The sequence below is a fragment of the Neoarius graeffei genome, chromosome 22, assembly GCF_027579695.1.
Source record: "Neoarius graeffei isolate fNeoGra1 chromosome 22, fNeoGra1.pri, whole genome shotgun sequence".
NCBI classification, from domain to species: domain Eukaryota; kingdom Metazoa; phylum Chordata; class Actinopteri; order Siluriformes; family Ariidae; genus Neoarius; species Neoarius graeffei.
The window spans coordinates 10,966,321-10,992,715 of NC_083590.1; the positions used below are offsets into that span (position 1 = coordinate 10,966,321).

General features: G+C 43.0%; 1 protein-coding gene across 1 annotated transcript in view; it reads right to left on the reverse strand.

The window, feature by feature from the left end:
- Positions 1-20,746, reverse strand: part of LOC132870621 (NACHT, LRR and PYD domains-containing protein 3-like) — a 627,732-nt gene extending 606,986 nt beyond the window's left edge. The window contains exons 1-5 of the mRNA XM_060904345.1: positions 20,586-20,746; positions 12,833-12,975; positions 11,663-11,779; positions 11,148-11,264; positions 9,252-9,302 (exon numbers count right to left, since the gene is read on the reverse strand). Coding sequence (XP_060760328.1) covers positions 9,252-9,302; positions 11,148-11,264; positions 11,663-11,779; positions 12,833-12,885 — 338 coding nt within the window. The 5' untranslated portion in view covers positions 12,886-12,975; positions 20,586-20,746. The remainder of the gene's footprint in view (positions 1-9,251; positions 9,303-11,147; positions 11,265-11,662; positions 11,780-12,832; positions 12,976-20,585) is intronic.
- Positions 20,747-26,395: the final 5,649 nt, after the last annotated feature.

Here is a 26,395-nt window from a genome sequence, read left to right on the forward strand (position 1 = left end):
TTTTTGTCCGGATTAGTGAGATACATATGCATACCAAATGGCATGCCACTACAACAAACTATATGGCAACCAGGCACCTTAATGCGGGAGGCCAAAATCACAACGACTTAGGGGGCGCTATAGAGGCCCTGAGCCCCGGCCAAGTTTGGGCTTTTGGTTCTCAGTAGCGGTGGCAATTCTCGGAACTGGTGCCAAATTTCGTGCGTTTTCGCCCATGGCAAGCGCCCCGAAAATGGCCCAACAGCGGAGAAAAATAAAGAAGAAGAAGAAGACGGAAGACGGAAGAAGAAGAAGAAGAAGAAGAAGAAGAAGAAGAAGACGGAAGAATAATAATAATAATAGTGAACTCTTACAAGAACAATAGGGCCTTCGCCCATAGGGCTCGGGCCCTAATAATAGTGAACTCTTACAAGAACAATAGGGCCTTCGCCCTATAGGGCTCGGGCCCTAATAATAGTGAACTCTTACAAGAACAATAGGGCCTTCGCCCATAGGGCTCGGGCCCTAATAATAGTGAACTCTTACAAGAACAATAGGGCCTTCGCCCTATAGGGCTCGGGCCCTAATAATAGTGAACTCTTACAAGAACAATAGGGCCTTCGCCCTATAGGGCTCGGGCCCTAATAAAGCCGCAAGCGGCCTCGACGGGCCCTCGCGCCAGCGGCCAAGGGGGGCGGGGGCATGCGTCCCTGCGAAACACCTTCCACAGCTTCTGCGGCAAGAGACATTACTCCCACAATGGCGACAAAGCACAGAAGTGGACACATGGCAACAATAGGGTCTCGCACTTCGTGCGTTGTCGACCATGGCAACCGCCTCAATAAGGGTCTTGAAAAGAGTTTGCTTGCCAAGTTTGACAAATCAGAAGCTGCAATAGCATTTTTGCCATAATCAGCACCCCCAGGGGCAAAAGTGCACAACATTTGGCGTATATGTCAGGTGAGCTATGAAGAGTTTGCGTATGAAGTTTGATGAAAATTGAGTAAGTAGAAGATGAGAGAGAGATTTTTGAAGAATAAATTTTTTGGTTTTTCCCATGTCAGTAGGTGGCGCTAAGCTGTACATGAGCGATTATGAGTTGGAAAAATAAGTGTCTACAACAGCAACGTACAATCACAAGGTAGTGGTGTGAAGGAAAAGCATCATGGAATTATTTACCAAAAACCCGTTTTGGAGCAACTGCGTGGGCCAAAAACAGCACCCCCCATGGACGAAAATTCCCAAAATGTGGTATACATGACATGGGAGGTAGTAAGAGGGTGGCTGTGAAGTTTGACCAAATTTGAGGAAAGATTGGATTTTTTGCCCAAAAATAGCGCCCCCAGTGGCGAAACATCACAGAAATTGGGTCACATGTCAGAAGCCCAATGAGTGATTTGCGTGTGAAGTATGAGCAGTGTTGAGCAATTAGAAGATTTGTTATGAATTTTTAAGCATGTAAAATTCTGCATTGAAAAATGATTGACGTATAACTTCTGAACGGTTTACCCTATGTGAAACGTATTTAGCAACTTTTGTCAGCCATGTCTTTAGATGATGTGTATCAATTATGGTGACGTTCCTATGAACGGTCTAGGAGGAGTTGCGCCGTCTTCGTGGCCATGCATTTCGCACAAAAGTGAAATGACCTCACTTCCTGTAGGGCGTGGCTAATGCATTGGCATTACATTTTTGTCCGGCTTGGTGAGATACATATGAGTACCAAAGGGCATGCCACTACTACAAACTACATGGCAACCAGGCACCTTAATGCGAGAGGCAAAAATCACAACACGTTAGGGGGCGCTATAGAGGCCCTGAGGCCCGCCTGGATCTGGGCTTCTGGTTCTCAGTAGCGGTGGCAGTCTAAGAAAAAGGAGCCAAATTTCGAGCGTTGTCGACCATGGCAAGCGCCCCAATAAGGGTCTTGTAAAGAGTTTGCTTGCCAAGGTTGACAAATCAGAAGCTGCAAGATCATTTCTGCCATAACCAGCACCCCCAGGGGCGAAAGTGCACAAAATTTGGCGTATATGTCAGGTGAGCTATGAAGAGTTTGCGTATGAAGTGTGATGAAAATTGAGTAAATAGAAGATGAGATATAGATTTTTGAAGAATAAATTTTTTGGTTTTTCCCATGTCAGTAGGTGGCGCTATGTTGTACATGAGCGATTATGAGTTGGAAAAATAAGTGTCTACAACAGCAACGTACTATCACAAGGTAGTGGTGTGAAGGAAAAGCATTATGGAATTATTAACCAAAAACCCATTTTGGAGAAATTGCGTCGGCCAAAAACAGCGCCCCCCCATGGACGAAAATTCCCAAAATGTGGTATACATGACATGGGAGGTAGTAAGAGGGTGGCTGTGAAGTTTGACCAAATTTGAGGAAAGATTGGATTTTTTGCCCAAAAATAGCGCCCCCAGTGGCGAAATATCACAGAAATTGGGTAACATGTCAGAAGCCCAATGAGTGATTAGCGTGTGAAGTATGAGCAGTTTTGAGCAATTAGAAGATTTGCTATGAATTTTTTAGCATGTAAAATTTTGAAGTGAAAATTGATTGACGTATAACCTCTGAACGGTTTATCCTACGTGAAACGTATTTAGTAACTTTTGTCAGCCATGTCTGTAGATGATGTGTATCAATTTTGGTGACATTCCTATGAACGGTCTAGGAGGAGTTGCGCCGTCTTCGTGGCCATGCATTTCGCACAAAAGTGAAATTACCTCACTTCCTGTTGGGCGTGGCTAATGCATTGGCATTACATTTTTGTCCGGCTTAGTGAGATACATAAGCCTACCAAATGGCATGCCAGTACTACAAACTATATGGCAACCAGGCACCGTAATGCGGGAGGCCAAAATCACAACGACTTAGGGGGCGCTATAGAGGCCCTGAGCCCCGGCCAAGTTTGGGCTTCTGGTTCTGAGTAGTGGTGGCAATTCTCGGAAGTGGTGCCAAATTTCGTGCGTTTTCGCCCATGGCAAGCGCCCCGAAAATGGCCCAACAGCGGAGAAAAATAAAGAAGAAGAAGAAGAAGACGGAAGAATAATTAAAGCCGCAAGCGGCCTCGACGGGCCCTCGCGCCAGCGGCCAAGGGGGGCGGGGGCATGCGTCCCCGCGAAATACCTTCCACAGCTTCTTCGGCAAGAGACATTACTCCCACAATGGCGACAAAGCACAGAATCGGACACAGAGTACACGGTGCGCTGAGATGTTGTCATGGACAGAAAATTTTATGCCATGGCTTCCCAACCAAATTAATGTATTTACCTCATCAGTCACCAAGCTATAGCTACATAGGATTGTCTTCTGTTAGACAGCTATTAGTCTGTATGTAACGCTACAACACTTGCTCCCGACTGCCTACCCATTCCCCACAAGTCATGTGTGTTTAAGGCAACCAAAACAACATACTCCTGGTGCCTCATGATTGTAAACACCTCTCCTGCAACTGCTACAGCGCAATGAGCGCCCCCAGTGGTGAAAGTTCACCAAATTTGGTATACATGTCAAGGGACCTATGAAGAGTTGTTGTGTCAAGTTTGATCAAGTTTGACCAATCAGAAGCCGAGATATAAAATGTTGCCTGAAAACAGCGCCCCCAGTGGCAAAAGTTTACAAAGTTTGGGAGATATGTCAGGTGACCTGTGATGAGTGTGCGTATCAAGTTTGATCAAGATTGAGTAAATAGAAGATGAGATATTGATTTTTGAAGAAAAAATGTTTTGGTTTTTCCCATGTGAGTAGGTGGCGCTATGCTGTACATGAGCGTTTATGAGTTGGAAAAATAAGTGTCTACAACAGCAACATACGATCACAAGGTAGTGGTGTGAAGGAAAAGCATTATGGAATTATTTACCAAAAACCCGTTTTGGAGCAATTGCGTCGGCCAAAAACAGCGCCCCCCATGGACGAAAATTCCCAAAACAGGGTATACATGACATGGGAGGTAGTAAGAGGGTGGCCGTGAAGTTTGATCAAATTTGAGGAAAGATTGGATTTTTTGCCCAAAAATAGCGCCCCCAGTGGCGAAATATCACAGAATTTGGGTAGCTTGTCAGAAGCCCAATGAGTGATTTGCGTGTGAAGTATGAGCAGTTTTGAGCAATTAGAAGAATTGTTATGAATTTTTAAGCATGTAAAATTTTGCATTGAAAATTGATTGACGTATAACTTCTGAACGGCTTATCCCACGTGAAACGTATTTAGGAACTTTTGTCAGCCATGTCTGTAGATGATGTCTATCAATTTTGGTGACATTCCTATGAACGGCCTAGGAGGAGTTGCGCCGTCTTCGTGGCCATGCATTTCGCACAAAAGTGAAATTACCTCACTTCCTGTTGGGCGTGGCTAATGCATTGGCATTACATTTTTGTCCGGCTTAGTGAGATACATATGCCTACCAAATGGCATGCCACTACTACAAACGACATGGCAACCAGGCACCTTTATGCGGGAGGCCAAAATCACAATGACTTAGGGGGCGCTAAAGAGGCCCTGGGGCCCGCCTGGATCTGGGCTTCTGGTTCTCAGTAGCGGTGGCAGTCTAAGAAAAAGGAGCCAAATTTCGTGGGTTGTCGACCATGGCAAGCGCCCCAAAAAGGGTCTTGTAAAGAGTTTGCTTGCCAAGTTTGACAAATCAGAAGCTGCAATATCATTTTTGCCATAACCAGCACCCCCAGGGGCGAAAGTGCACAAAATTTGGCGTACGTGTCAGGTGAGCTATGAAGAGTTTGCGTATGAAGTTTGATGACAATTGAGTAAATAGAAGATGAGATATAGATTTTTGAAGAATAAATTTTTTGGTTTTTCCCATGTCAGTAGGTGGCGCTATGCTGTACATGAGCGATTATGAGTTGGAAAAGTAAGTGTCTACAACAGCAACGTACTATCACAAGGTAGTGGTGTGAAGGGAAAGCATAATCGAATAATTTACCAAAAACCCGTTTTGGAGCAATTGCGTCGGCCAAAAACAGCGCCCCCCATGGACGAAAATACCCAAAATGTGGTATACATGACATGGGAGGTAGTGAGAGGGTGGCCGTGAAGTTTGACCAAATTTGAGGAAAGATTGGATTTTTTGCCCAAAAATAGCGCCCCCAGTGGCGAAATATTACAGAAATTGGGTAACATGTCAGAAGCCCAATGACTGATTTGTGTGTGAAGTATGAGCAGTTTTGAGCAATCAGAAGATTTGTTATGAATTTTTAAGCATGTAAAATTTTGCATCGAAAATTGATTGACGTATAACTTCTGAACGGTTAATCCTACGTGAAACGTATTTAGTAACTTTTGTCAGCCATGTCTGTAGATGATGTGTATCAATTTTTGTGACATTCCTATGAACGGTCTAGGAGGAGTTGCGCCGTCTTCGTGGCCATGCATTTCGCACAAAAGTGAAATAACCTCACTTCCTGTTGGGCGTGGCTAATGCATTGGCATTAAATTTTTGTCCGGCTTAGTGAGATACATATGCGTACCAAATGGCATGCCACTACTACAAACTACATGGCAACCAGGCACCTTAATGCGGGAGACCAAAATCACAACGACTTAGGGGGCGCTATAGAGGCCCAGAGCCCCGGCCAAGTTTGGGCTTTTGGGTCTGAGTAGCGGTGGCAATTCTCGGAACTGGTGCCAAATTTCGTGCGTTTTCGCCCATGGCAAGTGCCCCGAAAATGGCCCAACAGCGGAGAAAAATAAAGAAGAAGACGGAAGAATAATAATAGTGAACTCTTACAAGAACAATAGGGCCTTCGCCCATAGGGCTCGGGCCCTAATAATAGTGAACTCTTACAAGAACAATAGGGCCTTCGCCCATAGGGCTCGGGCCCTAATTACGAGAATTTCTGAAGCCTTATGCGCCTCGCCTCATCTATACGCTCTTGCCAGTATCTGTTGGCGTTGTCGGTGACAACAAGCCACAGCACCAAGACCAGCAACACTAACGACTCCATGTTTATTGTTTACACTGATGTCACTGTTTGCGCTGCTTAACGACATCACGTGACGTCCACCCACTTTCGCTAACTCCACCCAATGTGTCCACCCACTTCCAGCCAGCACGGTTCAGCGCGGTTGTAGTCGAAATGCAACTCCAACAGCCCCGCTCAGCACGGCACGGCTCAGCCGCGTTTGTAGTGGAAAAGCAGTATAAGTAGCTCGGCAGAAATCGCATAATCTAGGTCGTGTAGCTCGATTCCAAGAAATCAAGTTCGGTTCAATTTCAGCCGAATTAAGGTGTATACATGGCATTTTGAACTTCGATTTCAGTCGAGCAACGGCAGAAATTCGATTCTCTCTATGTGCATGTAAACGTAGTCTCTGTGTGTTGTCTCTCCCTGTCTGACTTTCCCTGTGTGTGGGGGGTAAAGACCTCTCCCAGAAAAGCCACTGAAATTTGAGACAGAGGTTTTTGTTTCAGAGACAAATAAATCCATCAAAGAGCTTCAGCATGAAAAAGAATAAAAGCTGTGAGGTCAACACAACAGAAAAAATTACAAATTTATAAAAGATGTCAGGACATTACAACAACAACAGAATAATTAGCATGTAATTAATTTATGTTATGATGTAATAAAAATAAATAAGAACGGTGTTTCTAATGAGTTCTCTGTGAAAAGCTGTTTTGAATAAAACCTTTTATCAGGTCACAATAAAGTTTTTTGGAATTATAATTTTGTTTTACTGCAAACTCCACATGGTTCTACAGGCCCAGTGTCTGCATCATTACATTTCAGCGAGAACACACATTTAATGTGGAGACATGTGAAGAAGAAAAAAAATTCACACTGCACTCAGTGAAGGTTTTGCGCAGAAGGGAAAAAACAAAAAACACCTCATTTATTGGACATTGGAGCCTGCAATAGTGGTGTAAATTGTAAATAAACTTGGAGTATAAAAGTTCTGTTTGATTATTTGCTTTATTTTTGGAAAGGTGGTGTTTGTGAGTCGAGTTAGCCGGACGTCACTTCCATCTTCAGCTCACAGCTTCTTGGGACAAAATGGCAGAATGTGAGATATAAATGTTTTTCTCCCTAAATGGCATCAACTGGTTTCCACTAATTTAATAGCTGAACTTCAGTTTTATTCAATTCTACATGCAACTGTTTTCCCCTCATTTATCTACTGATCTATTTGTATTAACACACTCTGGATCACCTGAAACTCAAACCATCCCAAAGTGCGTTTCTGTCAAAGTGCTTTCAGTTTCTCTCTTTCTAACAGTGGAACAATAGAACAGTTCTATTCAGCTTTACTTACACGGCTTTTCTGGATGCTGCAATCACAGGCATCACCTTCACAAGAACCTCATCTGGTATCTTCTCTGTACTGGTATATTTACTCAGGTCAAACTCCTCCAGCTCCTGTGCTGAAGTCAGTAACACAAACACCAGAGCAGACCACTGTGAAGGAGAGAGTTCACTTTGTTTCCCAGATTTCAGGTAGCGTTGGATTTCCTCCACGAGAGAATCGTCACCCAGTTCATTCAGACAGTGGAACAGATTGATGGATTTTTCTGCAGGAAGATCTCCACTGATCTTCTCCTTCATGTACCGAACTGTTTCCTTTTTGCTCTGGGAGCTACTTCCTGTCTGTGTTACTAAGGCATGTAAGAGTTTCTGATTGGACTCCAGTGAGAGACCCAGAAGAAAGCGGAGGAACAGATCCAGATGTCCAGTCTGACTGGATATGGTCTGATCTACAGCACTCCTGTGTACATCTGAAATTGTCTTAAAGGGCCGACTCTGATCAAGAACATTTCTCTTTTCCTTCATGAAGGTCAGATGCACATACAGAGCTGCGAGATGTTCCTGAACGCTCAGATGAATAAAGCAGTACACTTTACTCTGGTGAAGCCCAACCTCCTCTCTGAAGATCTGCGTACACACACCTGAGTACACTGCTGCTTCTGTCACATCAATGCCACACTCTCTCAGGTCTTCCTCATAGAAGATCAGGTTGCCTTTCTTCAGCTGCTCAAAAGCCAGTTTTCCCAGTTTGAGAAGCATTTCCTCATCACTCTCCTGCTTCTTTGAGTACTTCCCTCTGATGATGTTTGTCTGAATGATGAGGAAGCGTGTGTACATTTGAGTCAGAGTCTTGGGGATCTCTCCACTCTCTGCTTCACCCAACATTCTCTCGAGAACAGCAGCTGAAATCCAGCAGAAGACTGGGATGTGACACATGATGTAGAGGCCTCTTAATGACTTCAGGTGTGTGATGATGTTCTTGGCCAGGCTCTGATCACTGACCCTCTTCCTGAAGTACTCCTCCTTCTGTGGGTCATTGAACCCTCGTACCTCTGTGACTCGATGGACGTACTCAGAGGGGATTTGATCAGCTGCTGCTGGTCGGGAGGTGATCCAGATGAGAGCAGAGGGAAGCAGATTCCCTTTGATCAGGTTTATCAGCTGCACATGCACTGATGCTGATTCAGTTACATCACACACTCTCACTGTGTTCCGGAAATCCAGAGGGAAACGACACTCGTCCAATCCATCAAAAATGAACAGAGCCTTTTCCAACCTGGACATTTCTGTTTCTTTTGTTTCCTTAAAACAGACATGAAGGAGCTCCATCAGACTCAGTTTTTGGTCCTTCATCAGATTCAGCTCTCTGAAAGGAAGTGGAAAAATGAGGGGGACGTCCTGATTCGCTTTCCCTTCAGCCCAGTCCACAATGAACTTCTGCACAGAGACTGTTTTTCCGATACCAGCCACTCCCTTTGTCACTACAGTTCTGATAGGTTCGTCTTCTTCAGATAAGGGCTTAAAAATGTCATTGCATTTGATTGGTGTTTCCTCTGTTGTTTTTCTCCTGGACGCTGCCTCGATCTGTCTCACCTCATGTTCTTTATTGACGTCTCCACTGTCTCCCTCTGTGATGTGGAGCTCTGTGTAGATCTCATTCAGGAGCACTCGGTTTTCCTGCTTTATTATCACTCCATTTAAACACTGAAACTTCTTCATCAGATTTAATCTGAACTTTTTCTGGACTTCATTTACAGCAGGAAATTCTGGGGCGTGTCTGTGTGACAGGGTGAAATAAGAAGACATGGTGAGACCTGGGCTCCAATTATTACAGTTTAAGATCACAGTTTTTCTGACTGGTTTCCACAGATAGCCGTTCTTTATGATGCTAACACTATGGATTTACCTGATTTGACTGTACATTTTCTATAATCGAATCCTGTAGATAATAACAGCAGAGAGGTTTATAATACCAGTGCGTCAGTGTCAGGTCATGGTGTTGGGTTTGATCTTACCCTGTATCTGTGATGATCTTTTCTCTTCTGTCTCCTGCCTTCTGTAAAACACTGCGAACAAAAATAGTCGCTGTTAAAGACAATAACTTTCATCCCTTTCATACTGTAGTCTCAGCTTTAGCCTGAATTTTACTGCGATAAATGGAGCACGTGAGTAATTATTTAGAGAACACAGAACTAAATACATCAACATTGTGGACCTGGAAAAGAAAAAAGAAAAGTAGTGTCCCGTTTTAATTTTAGGTTTCTAATTATTTTTTCTGCCTACATTCCCCTCCAAAAGTATCGGAATAGTAAGGCCAGGCCTCGTCGTTTTTTTCTTTACAATGAGGACCTTTGGGTTTGAGTTCAAAAGATGAATGAGAGAAATCAATGAGCTGTTTCAGTTCTTTTTGCATATAGTCGCATTTCTTGCTTCAGCATTTAAGACGTTACTTATAAGACATTTTCACTCGAATAAATGTTTACACTATTTCCTCGAAAGCATTTTAGTATCATTTAAGCATGCTTTCATCTAAACCGGGGAACAGGGGTGCTGCGCCCTCTTCCTCTCGGCGTGCGCCCCCTTACCGAAATGCCGACTGAACCCCAAGTCACACTTAGGCCATGCACTTATATGCTACTGCACAACATGCAATCTTTCTCAAAACGATCTTTTCTCCGTGAAAACATCCCAGCAACACCACGTGACAATGTGCCTGATCATCAAATACGTTATAATTACTCCAAAAATATTCCAATCATAGTAGATACACCGCCAGACGGTGCAAAAACGATCCAAATTGGTGTTTTCCAGATCGAAGCGCCATGTTGTTTAGTTGGTTATTTGTTGCAGCTGCTCTCACGAGATTTGACATGGGTTACATACAAGGTCAGCTGACTTGTAGAGCAAGATTTCTCAAGACTGAATGACCTTTCACCCACTGGTGCGGGAGCTTTTGACAGAAGTAGTTTGTGAGTTGTTTTTGTTGACACTTGGGCATTTAAAGATGTCATCCAGCGGCACGAACCGGAAGAAAGCCAAAGACTGTCCTGGGCAGAAGAAGATGACTTCTTTTTTCTGTCACAAAGCGGATAAAGAGGTTTCCAATGGCGGGATCGCGACAATCGAGGGATCGGTCCGTGCTGCCGGTTCCAGGGCCTCACTGAAGGACGCGCCAACCGAGCGCTGTGACAGCGGCATCACGGAATCCGTGATGAATGAAGACCAGATGTCTTGCTCTGATGAAGGCACCGAGTGTTCAGTGGAAAAGCAAAATGAGAAAAAGGCCGAGTTCCAGGAAAAGTTCAACTATGTATTTTTTTTAGCGCGCTTACATTTTTTGCATGGTTTCAAACTTTGTGATTTGGGTTGGATTCCAACTTTACAATGTTTACTTTTTTAGTTTCCTTTTCAAGAAAATAATTTTGCTCTGGAATTTTTTTTTCCATTTTGAACAACTAACTCTGCCTTATTCTAGGATAAGAAAACAACAGATTTCTCTGGTGAATGTTTAATACTTTGTAAGTTTGATTCATGTGAATTTGAATCATAAACTTGAATCATGAGGAATTAGTATTATGTGTAATTTGAATTATGAGGTATTAGAATTTGGATTAAGTGTTGTTTGTGACAAAGTTTTATTTTCTTTTTCAAATAAACAATTTGTTATGAATTCCCTCTCAGATAGCCTCAGAATGTCCCATTATAGCCTCAATTTTTCAAAGGCTTCGCACGGCGGAAGGGGAACCCCCCAGTCGCTTCGCTCCTTTGCCAGGGTGAGTGCCCTCATACTAAATTTTTGTAGAAAAACCCCTGCTTAAGACCAAGTAACTATAATAGAAATCATAATAGCTGCTAATGACAGTGGAGCACATCCATTACTGTGACTAACTGTGAGAATTATGGGATGTTACCTGTGTACAGGTGAGGGGTTTCCATTTTTAAAGTTAAAAGGTTGACCCATAGACGCATCACTCTTCATGGAGACCCAGCTGGGTTCTGGTGAGTCTGATCTCTTTCTCTGCAGTTCACTGTACAACATTACAGACAGTTCATTATAGAAACCAGTTACAGTTTTTAACTGATTTGTTAATTTGACTTAATTTCACTAACAATGAACAGCAGAATGTGTCTTTATTGGTTATTTAAAGGATTTTGTTCACCATTACGATCACTTTTATTGTCACATCCAGATGAATTTGCTTCCTTATCCTGTACGTGACACTGTGAAACACTGAACTGCACAGTTACTGATATTAATTACTCTAAAAGGTTCAGTGACAGTATTGGAGCAGCATTGGGACCTAATTAAAGTATCACAAACTGATAAATATCAAAACTCTGCTAATGATCTGGACTGGATAAAGGAATGTGTAACACGGCCTTTCACTCTACAGTGACTTTAACTGTGTGAATTATGGGATGTTACCTGTGTACAGGTGAGGGGTTTCCATTTTTAAAGTTAAAAGTTTGACCCATAGATGCATCACTCTTCATGGAGACCCAGCTGGGTTCTGGTGAGTCTGATCTCTTTTTCTGGAGTTCACTGTACAACATTACAGAGGGGACATGAGACAGTTTTTCTTCCACAGAATTCCGACACAAAATGCCGCTGAGATGAATTTGTATCATATCGTATATCACCATATTTCTGTTCAATATTCATTATGACCTCCACCTCTTCTTACACACTCGGCAGCAGCAGCAGAGGGAGTAGCACATGTGATGACACTCATTTGTTATTTTAATCATTTAAGGCACAATTTACCCTCAAACAATCTTTCTATATTACCAATGGTGCCATGAAATAGCTTTATTACAGCTCCACTGAAAAAGATAAAAAATATTTTCATAACAGGGGAAAAATACACCTGATATTATAAATCCTGATCTACTTTTCTTCTGCACTAAACTCCAGCAGCGACTTCACCGGCTCTCCAGATCTCTGGGGTTATAGTGTAGCTATCTGTCTAGTAGCTTTCTAACAGAAACAGGAAATACGCATCGTCCCAATGAGCTCATCCTGTTTCTCATCACAGCTGCTGTAAATGTGAATAAACAAAGGAACGCATTCATAAAAAACAGTAGAATAAACGTTATTACCTCGTAGTGCTTACACTTCAATAGTTTCTGTTATCCCTTCTTTTTCCTACAGAAACATCCTGTTCTAATTATTGGTCTTAGTCGATAGGATATGAAAAAAAGGGAATGATAAACTTTAATGGATCTTCAGAGTCTCCCAGAAATGCTGATGTGTCAGAATCTGAGTTGAACACTCCTACTGTATTGATACTGCAGTGGTGTGATTTGTGTCAACACCGTCTCATCAGTCTGGTCCTGTGAAGCCTGTATTGGGATACGACTCGCATCGTGGCTTTAGTGTATCGTCTCATACCTACTCTTTACTCTTTAACTGCTTTATTATTTTATAAGAACATCATTTTACTGACAGTGAACAGAATCTGAATGTTTAAAGTGGGGACTGATAACTTTTCACTCTGAGGATAAATTTTTGTTCAGTTATTCTTTTCATATCTACTCACTCCATATTTCAGATATGAACAGTTAATGACTAAAATATTAGAACATGGCAGCTTACCGCTTTTCTGAGGGTGGGGTCACATTATCTGTGTCCAGATCACGGCTCTCCATTTTTGAATATTAGTGTATGGACACACAGCTCATGGACTCACTGCTGATTCCTGAAGACACTGATCTCTTCAGCTGAAATTAATTTCACTCCTAGAAAAGACAAAATAAACATGCTGTTAAAACTGGAAAAAAAAAATCCTTCACATCTGAAGGAGACTCAAATCATTTGTAATTAATAGAAAAGCTACTTCAAGTCTAATACTGTTTTCTTTACCACCATTAAATGTTTTTGGTTTTTTTTAGTTTAAATGACTAATTTCTGTCCAGTTCATTAAAAGTGATGAATAAATAGTGACAGATAAAATGGAGCAGTTTGCACTTTTTAGCGACAGTAGAAACTATTTTGTGGAGTGTGGGTTTGGTATTAATATAAAAAATCATGAAGAAACTTTTGTGGTTATTTTAGCGTTTTGAAACCATTTAATATAATTTTGTTTTTTCTTTTCCCCCCTCACACGCTCCTTATAAGACTTTTTTCCTTCAAAATTTTATTGAGAACATATAGTACAAACAAACAAAGCATTTCAAAGTCACAAACAATTCCTTCTTTTGGTTGAGCAAAATAAAAATAAAATAAAAAAGTAAAATAAACAAAATATAAAGGGCTCTCGCATATTAACTTAAAGATATCAAGTAATGAAAACAATTTAAAGGAGATACGCAGAGCCATGGCCTCACTTTCGTTTATAAATGCCTTGAGACCTCAAGAATGGCACAGGAATCGTTTAAAGCGCTAGTAATAAATCTAATATAGTAATTTTTACGATTAAAGTGATTTATATAGGTAGCGGTCCGAGTGAATGACCTTGACATCTGTGACGTCACAGCAGGAAGTCTATCGGTCTCATCGCCATTTCCGCTAAACTAAAACACAGAGCTGACTGCAACTCCGATTCTCCATTTTGAGCTAATTTATCACCATGCCACGTAGATGTGTTACTGGCAGGTGCAGCAACATGACAGAAGGTGGATTTACGCTGCATTCATGGCCCAAGAATGTTCAAACTGCAAAGATTTGGACGCATTTTGCGAGAAGTTCATGGGCACATTGGGCGCCTATGAAGTGGTCTCTCCTCTGCTCTGCACATTTTACTGAAGACTCGTACGAGACCTCTGATCTGTTGAGGAGCGTTGGCTATAAGACCGTATTGAAAGAGGGTGCAGGCCCAACAATTAAAGGGAAAGAAAACTACAAGAAAATGAAAGTATTTATTTTTTAAATAAAAGAAAGTTCAGTTGCACCAGTCCTCCCAGAGTCAGCCAAGGGTTGTTGCCAAAACCCGGGCTTGAAAGGGACGGGACATATCGCTCGGGCAGTGACCTCCCCGCGGTTGTTGCTAAAACTGGTGACATCCTGTTCCATCCCGGGTTTTAGTAATTGCCTGAGCCCAGCAGTAGATTAGATTAGATAGAACTTTATTGATCCCTTTGGGAGGGTTCCCTCAGGGAAATTAAGATTCCAGCAGCATCATTACAGGATAAACAGAGAACAGAAAATAGAGAAAAACTTCTAGATAAACTAAATTAAGTATTTACATATACAAATATAAAAAAGAATAAGATATGGGGAAGAGGGGAAAAAAAGTCCAGCAGGAGAGGTATTGCACATTATATTGCACATTGTCCAGTATTGCTTATTGTCAGGCTTGGCTACTGCTCCTTCCCGTCCTCTGTCCTCCTGTTACCCCTCCTCCCCCCCAGAGAGGAGTTGTACAGTCTGATGGCATGAGGGACAAAGGAGTTTTTGAGTCTGTTCGTCCTGCACTTGGGAAGGAGCATTCTGTCACTGAACAGGCTCCTCTGGTTGCTGATGACGGTGTGCAGAGGGTGACTGGCATCGTCCATGATGTTCAGTAGTTTGTCCATAGTCCTCTTCTCTGCCACCGTCACCAGAGAGTCCAGCTTCATGCCGAGCACAGAGCCGGCCCGCCTGATCAGTTTGTCCAGCCTGGATGTGTCCTTCTTGGATGTGCTGCCCCCCAGCACACCACGGTTAAAACAGGACACTGGCGACCACGGAAATGGCGGAACACACAGTATGAAGAAAAGTGAAAGAGTGGAGCAGCCGTCTGATTTCTAAACTGGATATCGCTGCCATCTCGCCCTTACGGGGAAGAAGTGAATGAACGGAGAACTGAAAGTCAGATTGTTTCTGAAACAGTCGGCCTTCAAGAAGCGAGAACACAGACGGGTAAACTCCGACTCTCATCTGGATTAAAACACCGCGTTGTTTCCCTGCATTTAGATTAAAACATGTGACTTGTATTGTGTGTTTAAGTTAGAGGTGTAAGATTATTTAATTTGCTTCAGAATGTGATTGTCTCAGTTCATCTGATTATTTAATGAGCCTTTTACGTTTTATCAGTGAAAACGCATGCATGTCCATGTATGCTGCATAAGTTATAGCACCCATCCTGCTTTAATGAGACTCAGTGTTGCCAGATGAGAGTGACAGTTTCCAGCCCAATCACAGTTTGAAACCCGCCCAATCCAATAAAATCCCGCCCAAAGGCTTAAGTTGCCAGATCTCAACGGTAGTTGCGTTTATTAGTCATACATGCGTAGGATCGCATAGGCTGATACGCTATCACCACTTACAAGAGAATATAAGCATAAGAAAGAGAATGGAAGTCCGTGTGGCAGGGGAGAACAAGATAGTGCATACACGATACAAAAAAGTAGGCGCCACCCTCTTGTGGCCTTACTCGACACTGCAGAAATATCTAGACTGTTACAGATAGCAAATCACAACCAAAAAGAGCATAATAAAACAATCACAGAACTTGCCAAATACACCTCGTGTATCCCAGTGCCAGGCCCAAGTTAACACAGCAGCAGTAACCACCTGCTATTTACATGTAAAAAGATTACTATGGACATATGGAGACCATATTTACATGAACAGTCACTCTCCACCAGGGTGCTGAAAGACGCACGGCACTACAGTCTACAGTATGACAGCTAACATGGATCAAGAGCACACAACGCCGTGAAAAGTTATTTTAAGCCAGTCAGTAAATGCATTAAAACAGTGGACGCAATTAACAAAGGTCATGGCGTAAATAATAAAAGTCATCTTACCTTTACGCAGAATCAGCGTCTTTCGTTTGAAGAACTTGATTTGATTTGAAGAACTTTTAGAACTATGCACAGTTACTTGAAGCCAGGTCAGCTGGCTAATACATGGATGAATCAAATCTCCCCAACAACTGCCGGGGAGGTTTGAAGGTAGCGGATGTCCATCCATTTCTGCTCAGGCCAGAGCGCACACCCATGAGGCTGGAAAGGAGCCGTAATCCCGTGCGGTTTCTTGTGTCATCCTTCAGGAGTGTCACTTGGGAGAACGCTCTCTCAACGTGAGCATTTGATATTGGCAGAGTGAGTAGTCTGATCACACCGAGGGCTAATTCTTTAAAGCACTGGTTTCCACCAGCATCTTTGAATGCTTCAACTTGCAGCCAAAATGCGTCAATTGTCTGATCACCTGAGAAGCCGGCTGAAGCAACGTTTCTCCACTGGCACTCCAAGGTGTCGTATGAGCACAAGAAAAAGTCAGTGGGCAGATCTTTAACTCCTGGCCTATTTGTCGCGGACATCACAGAGGTCGGGCAAAACAGCTCCAGTTTGCGCAGCATTTCCAATGATGCAGGAAGGCGCATTTGATATTGCACCAGCACTTCCTTTAGAAAGTCAAAACACCGAGATAAAATCCTCTCCTTCACTTCTGGTGCTAATGTACTGGCCTCCAACTGCCGCTGGAAGTCATAACCCAGATCTGCATCCTGGTGTGAAAGGTAGAGGCTTGATGATTTCAGGTCAAGCTCCCTGAGACGACTGTCATTGTTCATGCGTAGTACGCTGGGCTTCACAATTCTCCTCAGTGTAGACATATATAGTCTGTCAAGATCTCTGAACACACCCAGTGAATCTCCAGTTTCCAGCTGAAAATATTTGTTCACAGTCTTGATCTCAATCAAGACAGGCCGGAGAAAGTGCATGTACATGCTGTTTGATTTGTCACTCTACATATCATTCAGAATCCTGGCAGCATAGCAGTGCTCTGCGCCTGATGCCAAACTGAAGTGTAGCTTGAGGGCATCTTCCTGATCTAAAATCCTCTCAATGCAATCTGCGATCACCAACCATCGGGTTGAGCTGGGTGATATTAATTTAAGCGGACAGCCGCCATCATTAATAGCCCGGTAGATGCTGTTATAATCACTCTGGCGTTTTGCAGAATGCGCAAACCAATTGTACGTTTCCCTGATCATGTATTCCAGGTTGCTTGGGAGAAGTTGCATTGCTTTGTTAGCAACAATGTCAAGTGAGTGGCAAACGCAGCGAATAAGCTGCAAGCTAGGCTGCTTCTCTTTAAGAAGTGAAAAAACTGAATGATTTTTTCCGACCATAACACTTGCGCCGTCTGTGGCAATGCCCACCATATTTTTGATGTCCAGTTCGTACTCACCGAGAAAAGTCACTATTGCATCTGCTATGCCACAAGCATCTGCGCTGAGCAGGTTGACCAGCCCCAGGTAGGTACTTACAAACTTGCCGTGTTTCTGTGAGCGGTACTTCACACAAATGCAGAGGAGCTTGTTCACTGATATTGAGGTATTTCACCTGACGTCACAGGGTCACGTGACGCCCCGGTGTCCACCATTTTGGACGGCAAGCTAGCTAATGTCAACAACAGTAGCTAGTATGTTACTGTAGCAATATTTACGTTGTCATTTGGATGACTGTTAAAACCTTTCAGTCTCAAGTTTTTCCTTTACTGGATTTACTAGTTTACTGAGCTAGCGCGCGATGGCTCCCGGCTCGGCCGGCGAGCGCGCGATGGCTCCCGGCTCGGCCGGCGAGCGCACGATGGCTCCCGGCTCGGCCGGCGAGCGCGCGATGGCTCCCGGCTCGGCCGGCGAGCGCGCGATGGCTCCCGGCTCGGCCGGCGAGCGCGCGATGGCTCCCGGCTCGGCCGGAGAGCGCGCGATGGCTCCCGGCTCGGCCGGAGAGCGTGCGATGGCTCAGTAAACTAGTAAATCCAGTAAAGGAAAAACTTGAGACTGAAAGGTTTTAACAGTCATCCAAATGACTGAACGTAAACATTGCTACAGTAACATACCAGCTATGATGTTGTTGACATTAGCTAGTGCTAACAGCTAGTTGCTAATACACTGCTACAACTACACCGACCCTAATAATACAGTTCTTGGTCATTGCCTGGTAACAGCAAATTTATAACGGGCCATGTCTCAACAGACTAAGAAGTTATTTCAATGACATTTAATAACATTTTGTTTATCCTGAGGACTGAAAGTAAATGAAAATGTGAACAAACCTTAGCTGTAATCAGATGGCGACCACCGGCTCCAGGGACGACCCGCTGATGAAGGCATGTTACCCAGCCTGACACAAAATATTTGTAGGCATCCAAACTCTTATACGCTTTCAGATCAATACCTGTGTATGGCGATGGGTTTTTAACGACATAGGTATACAGATCATGTGGGCCGAAGTCAGGTAAAGACGAGGGCTTCGTGTACTTCCGTACGTCAGTGAACAATCCTGGTGGAAGCAGGTAAACGTCATTCTCTAAGCCTGCTAACCTCAATTTTTGCAAATACCTCTCCCTCTGCTCGCCCTGTAAATGCCCTACGTCGCTGGATAGTGAAGGTGTTTTCTGCATCTCGCTCCTTTTTCTTTTATGTTTTTCGTTTGTCGCCTTCCTCGCATTCAAACTGATTTGAGCCGTGCCGTCCAAAATGGCAGCGTCACATGACTTGGTCACGTGAGTGAAATACCTCAATATCCGTGCTTTCATCCAGGTAGAGAGAATATGGAGACTCACCGATATCCTCCTTTAACTCATCTCTGAAGTGCGGTGCCAGAACTGATGTTATAACGGCCGTACATTTTGTCCTGTGCATTTTGAATGCATCCATCTCCTCTTGGAGTATATCAGACAAATCATCGACAGCATTGATGGATGTATGGCAGGCAACGTAGGTTGCAACCCTAAGTTCACGACGTTTTTGATCATCTTTGATTGTGGCTTGTCCTGCACCAGATCCCGCTGGGACAGCAAAGGCTTTAATGCTGGGCTGACAGCGAGACTTGTGCTTTTTTGTAGCACCATGTTCTTTCAAGTCGTTGAGGTGTGCTCTTAATTCAACATTACAATACCTGCAACGAGCCCTGCTGTCGTCTGCTGGGATAGGCGCGATCCAGGTTTTTAATTCAGGGTCGGTCTCCCATTCCTTCCTGTAAAGTTTTTTATATTTTCCCCACTTCGGCATGATGACTATTTCGCTACCAGAATACCAGCACAGAGCCTAGAACGACTAGGATACCAGAGTTGAGAGAGCGCGGGCTTCTGCCTCAGGCTTCTGCGTCGGCGCACTACACTAGTTTGTTGATGTGACGTCACGTTGTTATAGCGACTGAATAACTCACTGCAATGACCATAATACGAGTGAGTGATGTATACTGAATTTTGTATTTGTATTGTTTTTAAACCATAAAATAACGGTTTGTTGTGCAGTTTTCACAATATTAAAAAACCGCCAGTTGTTGGCAAAAGCAGCCCAAATTGTATTTACCCGCCCAATGCATTTTTTCCCCGCCAGATGTAATCAAAAGTAGCCCAATTGGGCGGAAAACCGCCCAATCTGGCAACACTGGTCACTCGACCCACAATCGGTGACGTCAAATCAGTGACGTCACGCGCTGAGGGCTGGCTGGCTCAGCTCCAATAACAACTTTGCGGTGGATTTTAACTCTCAAAAATATATATTTTTATTCCCATTTATGCAGCATACAAGAGTCACGGACGGAGATCCTATCCACTCAGAAACTTCTCATCTCATCTCATTATCTCTAGCCGCTTTATCCTTCTACAGGGTCGCAGGCAAGCTGGAGCCTATCCCAGCTGACTACGGGCGAAAGGCGGGGTACACCCTGGACAAGTCGCCAGGTCATCACAGGGCTGACACATAGACACAGACAACCATTCACACTCACATTCACACCTACAGTCAATTTAGAGTCACCAGTTAACCTAACCTGCATGTCTTTGGACTGTGGGGGAAACCGGAGCACCCGGAGGAAACCCACGTGGACACGGGGAGAACATGCAAACTCCGCACAGAAAGGCCCTCGCCGGCCACGGGGCTCGAACCCAGGACCTTCTTGCTGTGAGGCGACAGCGCTAACCACTACACCACCGTGCCGCCCACTCAGAAACTTATTTAAAAATAAAGGCTCTGCGTATCTGCTTTAAGGTGTCGATAATTGTAGCCGCCGCTCGAGTTTACACTTCTTAGCGACAGTAGAAACTACTTTGTGTCGTGTGGGTTCGGTATTAACCTATAAAGCATGAAGAAACGCTTTTTTGTGGTTATTTTGGAGTTTTAAAACCATTTAATGTGATTTTTGTTTTTCTTTTCCCCATAGCACATCAACACACACCGCGGAGACGCCCAGAAAGCCCAGCTGCACCATTACATGCGCTCCAGTTACACTCCCCCAAACTCTCTGAGTGTTTAATAGATGAGAAACTGAAGAGAGAAACTCGAATATAGAACACACAGCCGATAAACAGCAGCTTTACAGGGAAGATGATTTCAGTTCTGCAGTTTTACTGCTGTTTTTACACGAGCTCAGTCAAATACAACCACATTTCTCTCCAACACAGCACTTACTTTTACTCAGCACTCCATGCTGGGCTTCATTCATCTCACCGCTTCTGCCTGGAGTTGGAGTTTCTTTATTAGTTTTCCAACAGCAACAAAATGGTCCCGAGGCTCAAAGATTGTTATTGATACTTCTGTCTGCCTGCTGAGGGAGAAATATGCCACACTCTGCTCTGTACCTGCACTCAGTGCTCCGGAATCTTTGCCGGAAAAAAACCATGAAACTCGAGTTCTGCAACATTCCTGAGAGTGAAAGTGTAACCATGGGAACAGGTGTCACACCCGGGGGATGGGGGTGTTGGAACTGAGACACAGGTGTAGTTAGATTCACAGAATGGCCATCCAGCCAATCACAGCCAATTCATCAGAGGCAGAGAAGAAAGAACAAATTCAAATTCCACTGCTGTATAGGCCACACATCTACCCTTACATACGAGAAAAAAAAAACCCTGAAACTGAACAAATTTAAGCTCTGGAACGATATTGTATCAGGCTGTGTTGATACTGTAGTCAGTAATGTAGACTTTCCTTCGCAGTGATGTTTTACTGAGTGATTCCAGCTCACATTATCCATGGAAGAATATAAATATCCTGGAGGAGATGGCTGGGTCGATCATCAACCAGCTAGCTAGCCATATGTTCATGCTGACCAGTGGTGTTTGGGTTTATGGAGTGAGATAGCACTGCCACAACAAGAGAGCAAGTACAACTGTTAGTCACGTGTTTTTGGGCCATCTCTTGTCCCATTGCATTTTACTATCATAGAATTGTCCCATCAGCTACAGTTGTTCTTTTTCATGCCATATGCCTGTAATTATGATGCAGAAAAGGAAATGAGAGACGAGTATTGACTCCTTTTTGAACTTGATGAGATAATTCAGTTCTCTTTGGTGTGTTTTTGCATTCCTTCACGTGTCTTATGTCAGTGAACGTTGAGATAATGGAAGGCTCCTTGTTTGGTCATTTTAAAGTTCAGTAACTCATTCCTTATGACTGCTATGTTCTGCTTGTTTAGGATGGACAGTTACAGCAGGAATCAACCTCAGTGAGACAGGAAGGAGTTACCAATAATGTTGCACAGGTGAGCAGATAAATAAAATGAGGTTTAAGATCTACCCTCATCTTTCAGGAAAGCTTCTCGATACAGCATACTTCAGCAGCACTCTAAAAAAATCCAGTGGTGAAAGCAATCCAGCAGCTGGTTCCAGAAAACATCCCAGAATGATTTAAAATAACCCAATAAAATGGCCCAACAGCCTCAACACAGCATTTGGGTTGAAAAAACAACCACACACATGCTTTCCTTATTCTAGGGACAGAAAGTTATGTATGGAAAAAGAAACCCACCATTCCACCGATTCTGATCTTTTGCTCCCATGTAGGAAAGGCAAGCTCCGGCCCTGGAACACATCAACCACTTTTAATCGTTTATAGAGCCCCACTACAAGTCCAGGCCACTTTAATTACCAAGAAAGAGAATAACAGTGCTGTCAATAATAACAATCTCACATAAAAGCTGTTTGTGAAAAAGACAAAAGAAGGCACACTGTAACAAATTTCTGTAGTTTTCACAGCATTTTTACTGTATAATGAACAAATGCTTCCTGTAGAACCTGTATACAGTACATTAGGGGAGAGCGGGGTAATGTGAGACACCCCCTGTATCTAGGCAACGGAACACAATTGGGGTCATGTGACCATTATGTTTTCAACCCCCTCCCAATCCCCCCTTGCCAGGAAGGTGAAGTTGGTGCTGTGGTATGTTTGTTTTTTTTTTTCCACAAAAATGTGTTTTTTGCATGTAAAAGTAAATTTTCTTGCTATGAACTTAATCAAATATTGTGTCAAAGCAAATTGATTCAGGTAGAAAAACTTGTATCATACATGTTGATGAACTTCCAACATAGAAAACCATGTGATTGATGCTAGTTGAAGATTAGCCTGAATTGCTAGAATGTTTTTTCTAAAATGGTAGCTGTGGGGCAGAGGTGGAAAAACTTGATTGACAAAGTAAAAGTCCTGCCTAGGTTTTCCTTCTGCCTGTGCTCTCAACACAGGTGATTTCACCAATTAGCTCATCAACCTGGCTTAGGGGATGTGGTAATTAGGATCAGCTGGTTCATTGAATTGGCTGGAGCAAAAAATGTGGCAGGGTTTTTACTTTCTGCACCCGGGTTTTTCCACCTCTGCTGTGGGGTAAAGTGAGACAAATGCTGTGGGGTAAAGTGAGACGCTGTGTCACTTTACCCCACCATGAAGCACAAGTTAAGTTTAGTCTTAAACATGATCCAGATGGTCCACTCCCTGCAAATGAACCACCTGCTGCAGATGATCCACTCGCTGATGCTAATTCATCCACTCCGCGTGGTCCACATGGATGTGCCTCGCCAGCTGACTCAGATGTTCCCAGTCGACCTGGATATGTGTCTCCTCCTGAAATCCTACCACTTCCCAAATGTCCCCCCAGAGCACAAACCAAAAGAAAGCGTGTGAAGACAGCCATCCTAACAGATACTCCTGAGAAGCAGACAATAGAAAAGGCTTATGAAGAGAGACAAAAGAAACTGGCAGAGAAAAAGCAAAATAGCAAAGAAAAAGGAAAACTGAAAAAGAAAGCACCCAAAAGGAAAATCATAGGTAGCAGCTCTGAGGAGAGTGATGTTCCTGTCCCACTTGATGATGAGAGCTCTGAGGATGAGAGAAGTGATCCTGGAAACACAGATCTGAACGTGGGTGACTTTGTCCTAGTTAACTTTGCAACCAAACACAGGAGTCTCCGTTATGTTGGCATGGTTGAGAAAGTTGAGGATGACAAAATACTTACATAATTCCTCAGAAGAATCCAGGGAAACAAGAAACAGTGGGAGAGACCCACATTTGCTATAAAAGAAAATGATGTGGTGAAGAAGCTGCCTCAACCAAATAGGCCTGGAGGAACCACACGGAGAGAGCAACTCTTCACCTTTCCCTGTAACTTTCAGGGCTGGAATGTAGAGTAGGCCTTGTTATAGAGTATGAGGCTGATGTTCTAATCCAGGTGGGTCTAGCCTGTGTCCTGAGTCCCAGGCTGTTCTAGCTGGTTCTGATGGTCCTATGTTCTGAGCCCCAGACTGTGTACTAACTGGTTCTGATTGTGGGTCCATGTTCTGATCCCCAGACTGTGCACTAGCTGGTTCTGATTGTCCTTTGCTCTGACCCCCAGACACTAGCTGGCTCTAAAGGTCCTGTGTTCTGACTCCCACACTGTGAATGTTAATTAAAACATTTTAAATTATAGTATGTTGTATTTGATTTACTTTTTAGTACTTTGGGTTACTTTCAAGTGTTTAAAAAAATGTGCTTAATTGACCAATCCCCATGATTCTGATACTAGTCCGACATTAGTTTTGCAATGTGTGGTTGTCAATCTAGCTGTCAGGATTCTAATTGTTACAACATGTGTTGTTATGGTAGTTTTAAAATGGAAAACGTAAGTGGATCAGTTTACCCCCAACTGGTTCACTTTACCCCCTTGATTTCTCTGGTTTGTCTAAGTTTACCCCTGAGCTGGGGTAAAGTGAGACACAAGACCACTTTTTAAAAAAAAACAATCATATTTTCATTGCCCTTTGTCCTGAAGACATTCTGATAATTTCCATAGCCAGGAAACCGCCTGAATTAATAGGAAACATGTAAATTTTACTGATATGTCATTTTAGCTCGGCTAGAGGTGAGTAAAGTAAAAATGGCTCACATTACCCCGCTCTCCCCTACTGTAGATCTGCAAAGCATCATGGTCTAAATTCTTTGGTGGGTGAATTCTACAGTAAATAGATTTTTCCTGTGAAATACAATGCAGTAATGTTTAGCAGGATTTTTCCCCACCTGCTTTTCTTCATACAATTTTGTTGCAAGAGCTGACTGATAAGATTCCACAATTTCTTCAGCCTTTGACTTCAGTAAGGTAACTTAGCTCGTTATTCTGTAACTGTACATTAATTTAGCAGTTTTCAGGTTCCCTGTGTGTGTAACTTTAAAAGTGCACTGGGAGAGAGAAGAAGAGAGACACGCCTTTATTAGCTAGTCAGCTAGTGTGTATAATATTACCAAAATAAACTATTTTCACATTAAATTTTTATAGCTTTTATTATCTGGTGACATTTAGTGGATAACGTTATCAGTTTGATGTTAAAGTAATATTGTTGGATAAAAGATAAATTAGAATGGTGTGTGTGTGTGTGTGTGTGTGTTTTGTGTACCATTTGTACTATGCATGTGTAGAGTTTATGTAGAGTTTATGTACTGTACTCAGTAGTAGAAACATATTGTGGTATTTCTAATGGGAAGTAAGGAGTCAACAAAAATAATCATAGAGCCATCAGTTTCATCTATAAATTTCTACGTCAGTGAATAATTCCTTTCCTTCCACTGCAGGGAAGAAGATTGCAGCCCAACCAGAGGATTCCAGCCCAGGAAGAAGAATCCAGTCAGTGTTAGACATTTTCCATCCATCCATCATCTGTAGCCGCTTATCCTGTTCTACAGGGTCGCAGGCAAGCTGGAGCCTCTCGTGTTAGACATTTTATAGTTTAAAATTCTACAGTTTTTGGTGCACATGTCAGTTCTGTGTTTTGATCACAGAAACATGAATGTGATCGTTACTGCAACAGCAATTACACTATTGTGATTATTACTGGAATAACAGTTACAGTATTTTATAGTTACTGTGATTAAATTCACAGTAAATATACAACATACTACAAGTGACTTGACATTTCAGTGTTCTTTTTACAGTATTTATTACTGAATATAATAATTATAACTATAGTGTTTGATTTTTTAAAAATTCCTTATGTATAAACAAACATTCTGTTAAATGAATTTAAAACAATTTGAAAAGAATAATTTGTTTTTAGAATTATATTAGAATTTGAATGCATTTTTAATAATTAGACTCCTCACCTCATCTACCCCTTGACCTATGGGGTCGTTGGGTCATCAGGGATGCTTGGGCTACAACCCTCCTCCGACCCAGGCACTGTCCCTTGTAGTAGAATATTTGTTAGACCGGCCACACGTGTGACATGGCCATACCATTTCAGTTTTCTTTTCTTAACTGTCATGAGAAAGGTCTCATGTGGTCCTATAGCCTGTTCAACAGTCTGGTGGATAGTTTCATTCGTGATGTGGTCCCTGTGTGTTACACCGAGGATTGTCCTGTAGCACCTCATTTCTGTTGCTAGGATCCTTCTTTGTAGGTCTGCTGTGAGTGTCCACGTCTCACAGCCATACAGGAAAATTGATAAAGTAAGTGATTGTAGGAGGTGGATCTTTGGTCCCAACCGGATATGTTGGAGTCCAGGCACTTAAACGTTTTCACTTGTTCCAGTGTTGCTCCTTTGATTTTTACCTCAGTGTGGAACCCATGTGTATTATTTGTAATCAATTTAGTCTTTTTGGCACTTATTTCCATTCCGTAGGCAGCTGAGGTCCTGTCCAGCTTTTCCACCAATGTGTTTAGCTCATCCTCTCTCCCTGCTAAGCCATCGATGTCATTTACAAAATGTACATTTGTGATTGGCCTTCCTCCTATTGAAACTGTACTGGAGTGGTTTTCTAGAGCATCTTCCATTATTCTTTCCAGGTATATGTTGAAGAGGGTAGGGGAGAGGAGGCATCCTTGCCGTACTCCTACTGTGGTGTGGAACCAGCTGCCAATATTCCCGTTCAAGTGCACGACACTTGTAGCCTTACTGTACAGTTGTTCAATAACTCATAACGTTTTCATTGATATTATATTTCCTCATAGTGGCCCACAGGGCTGCATGCCATACCCTGTC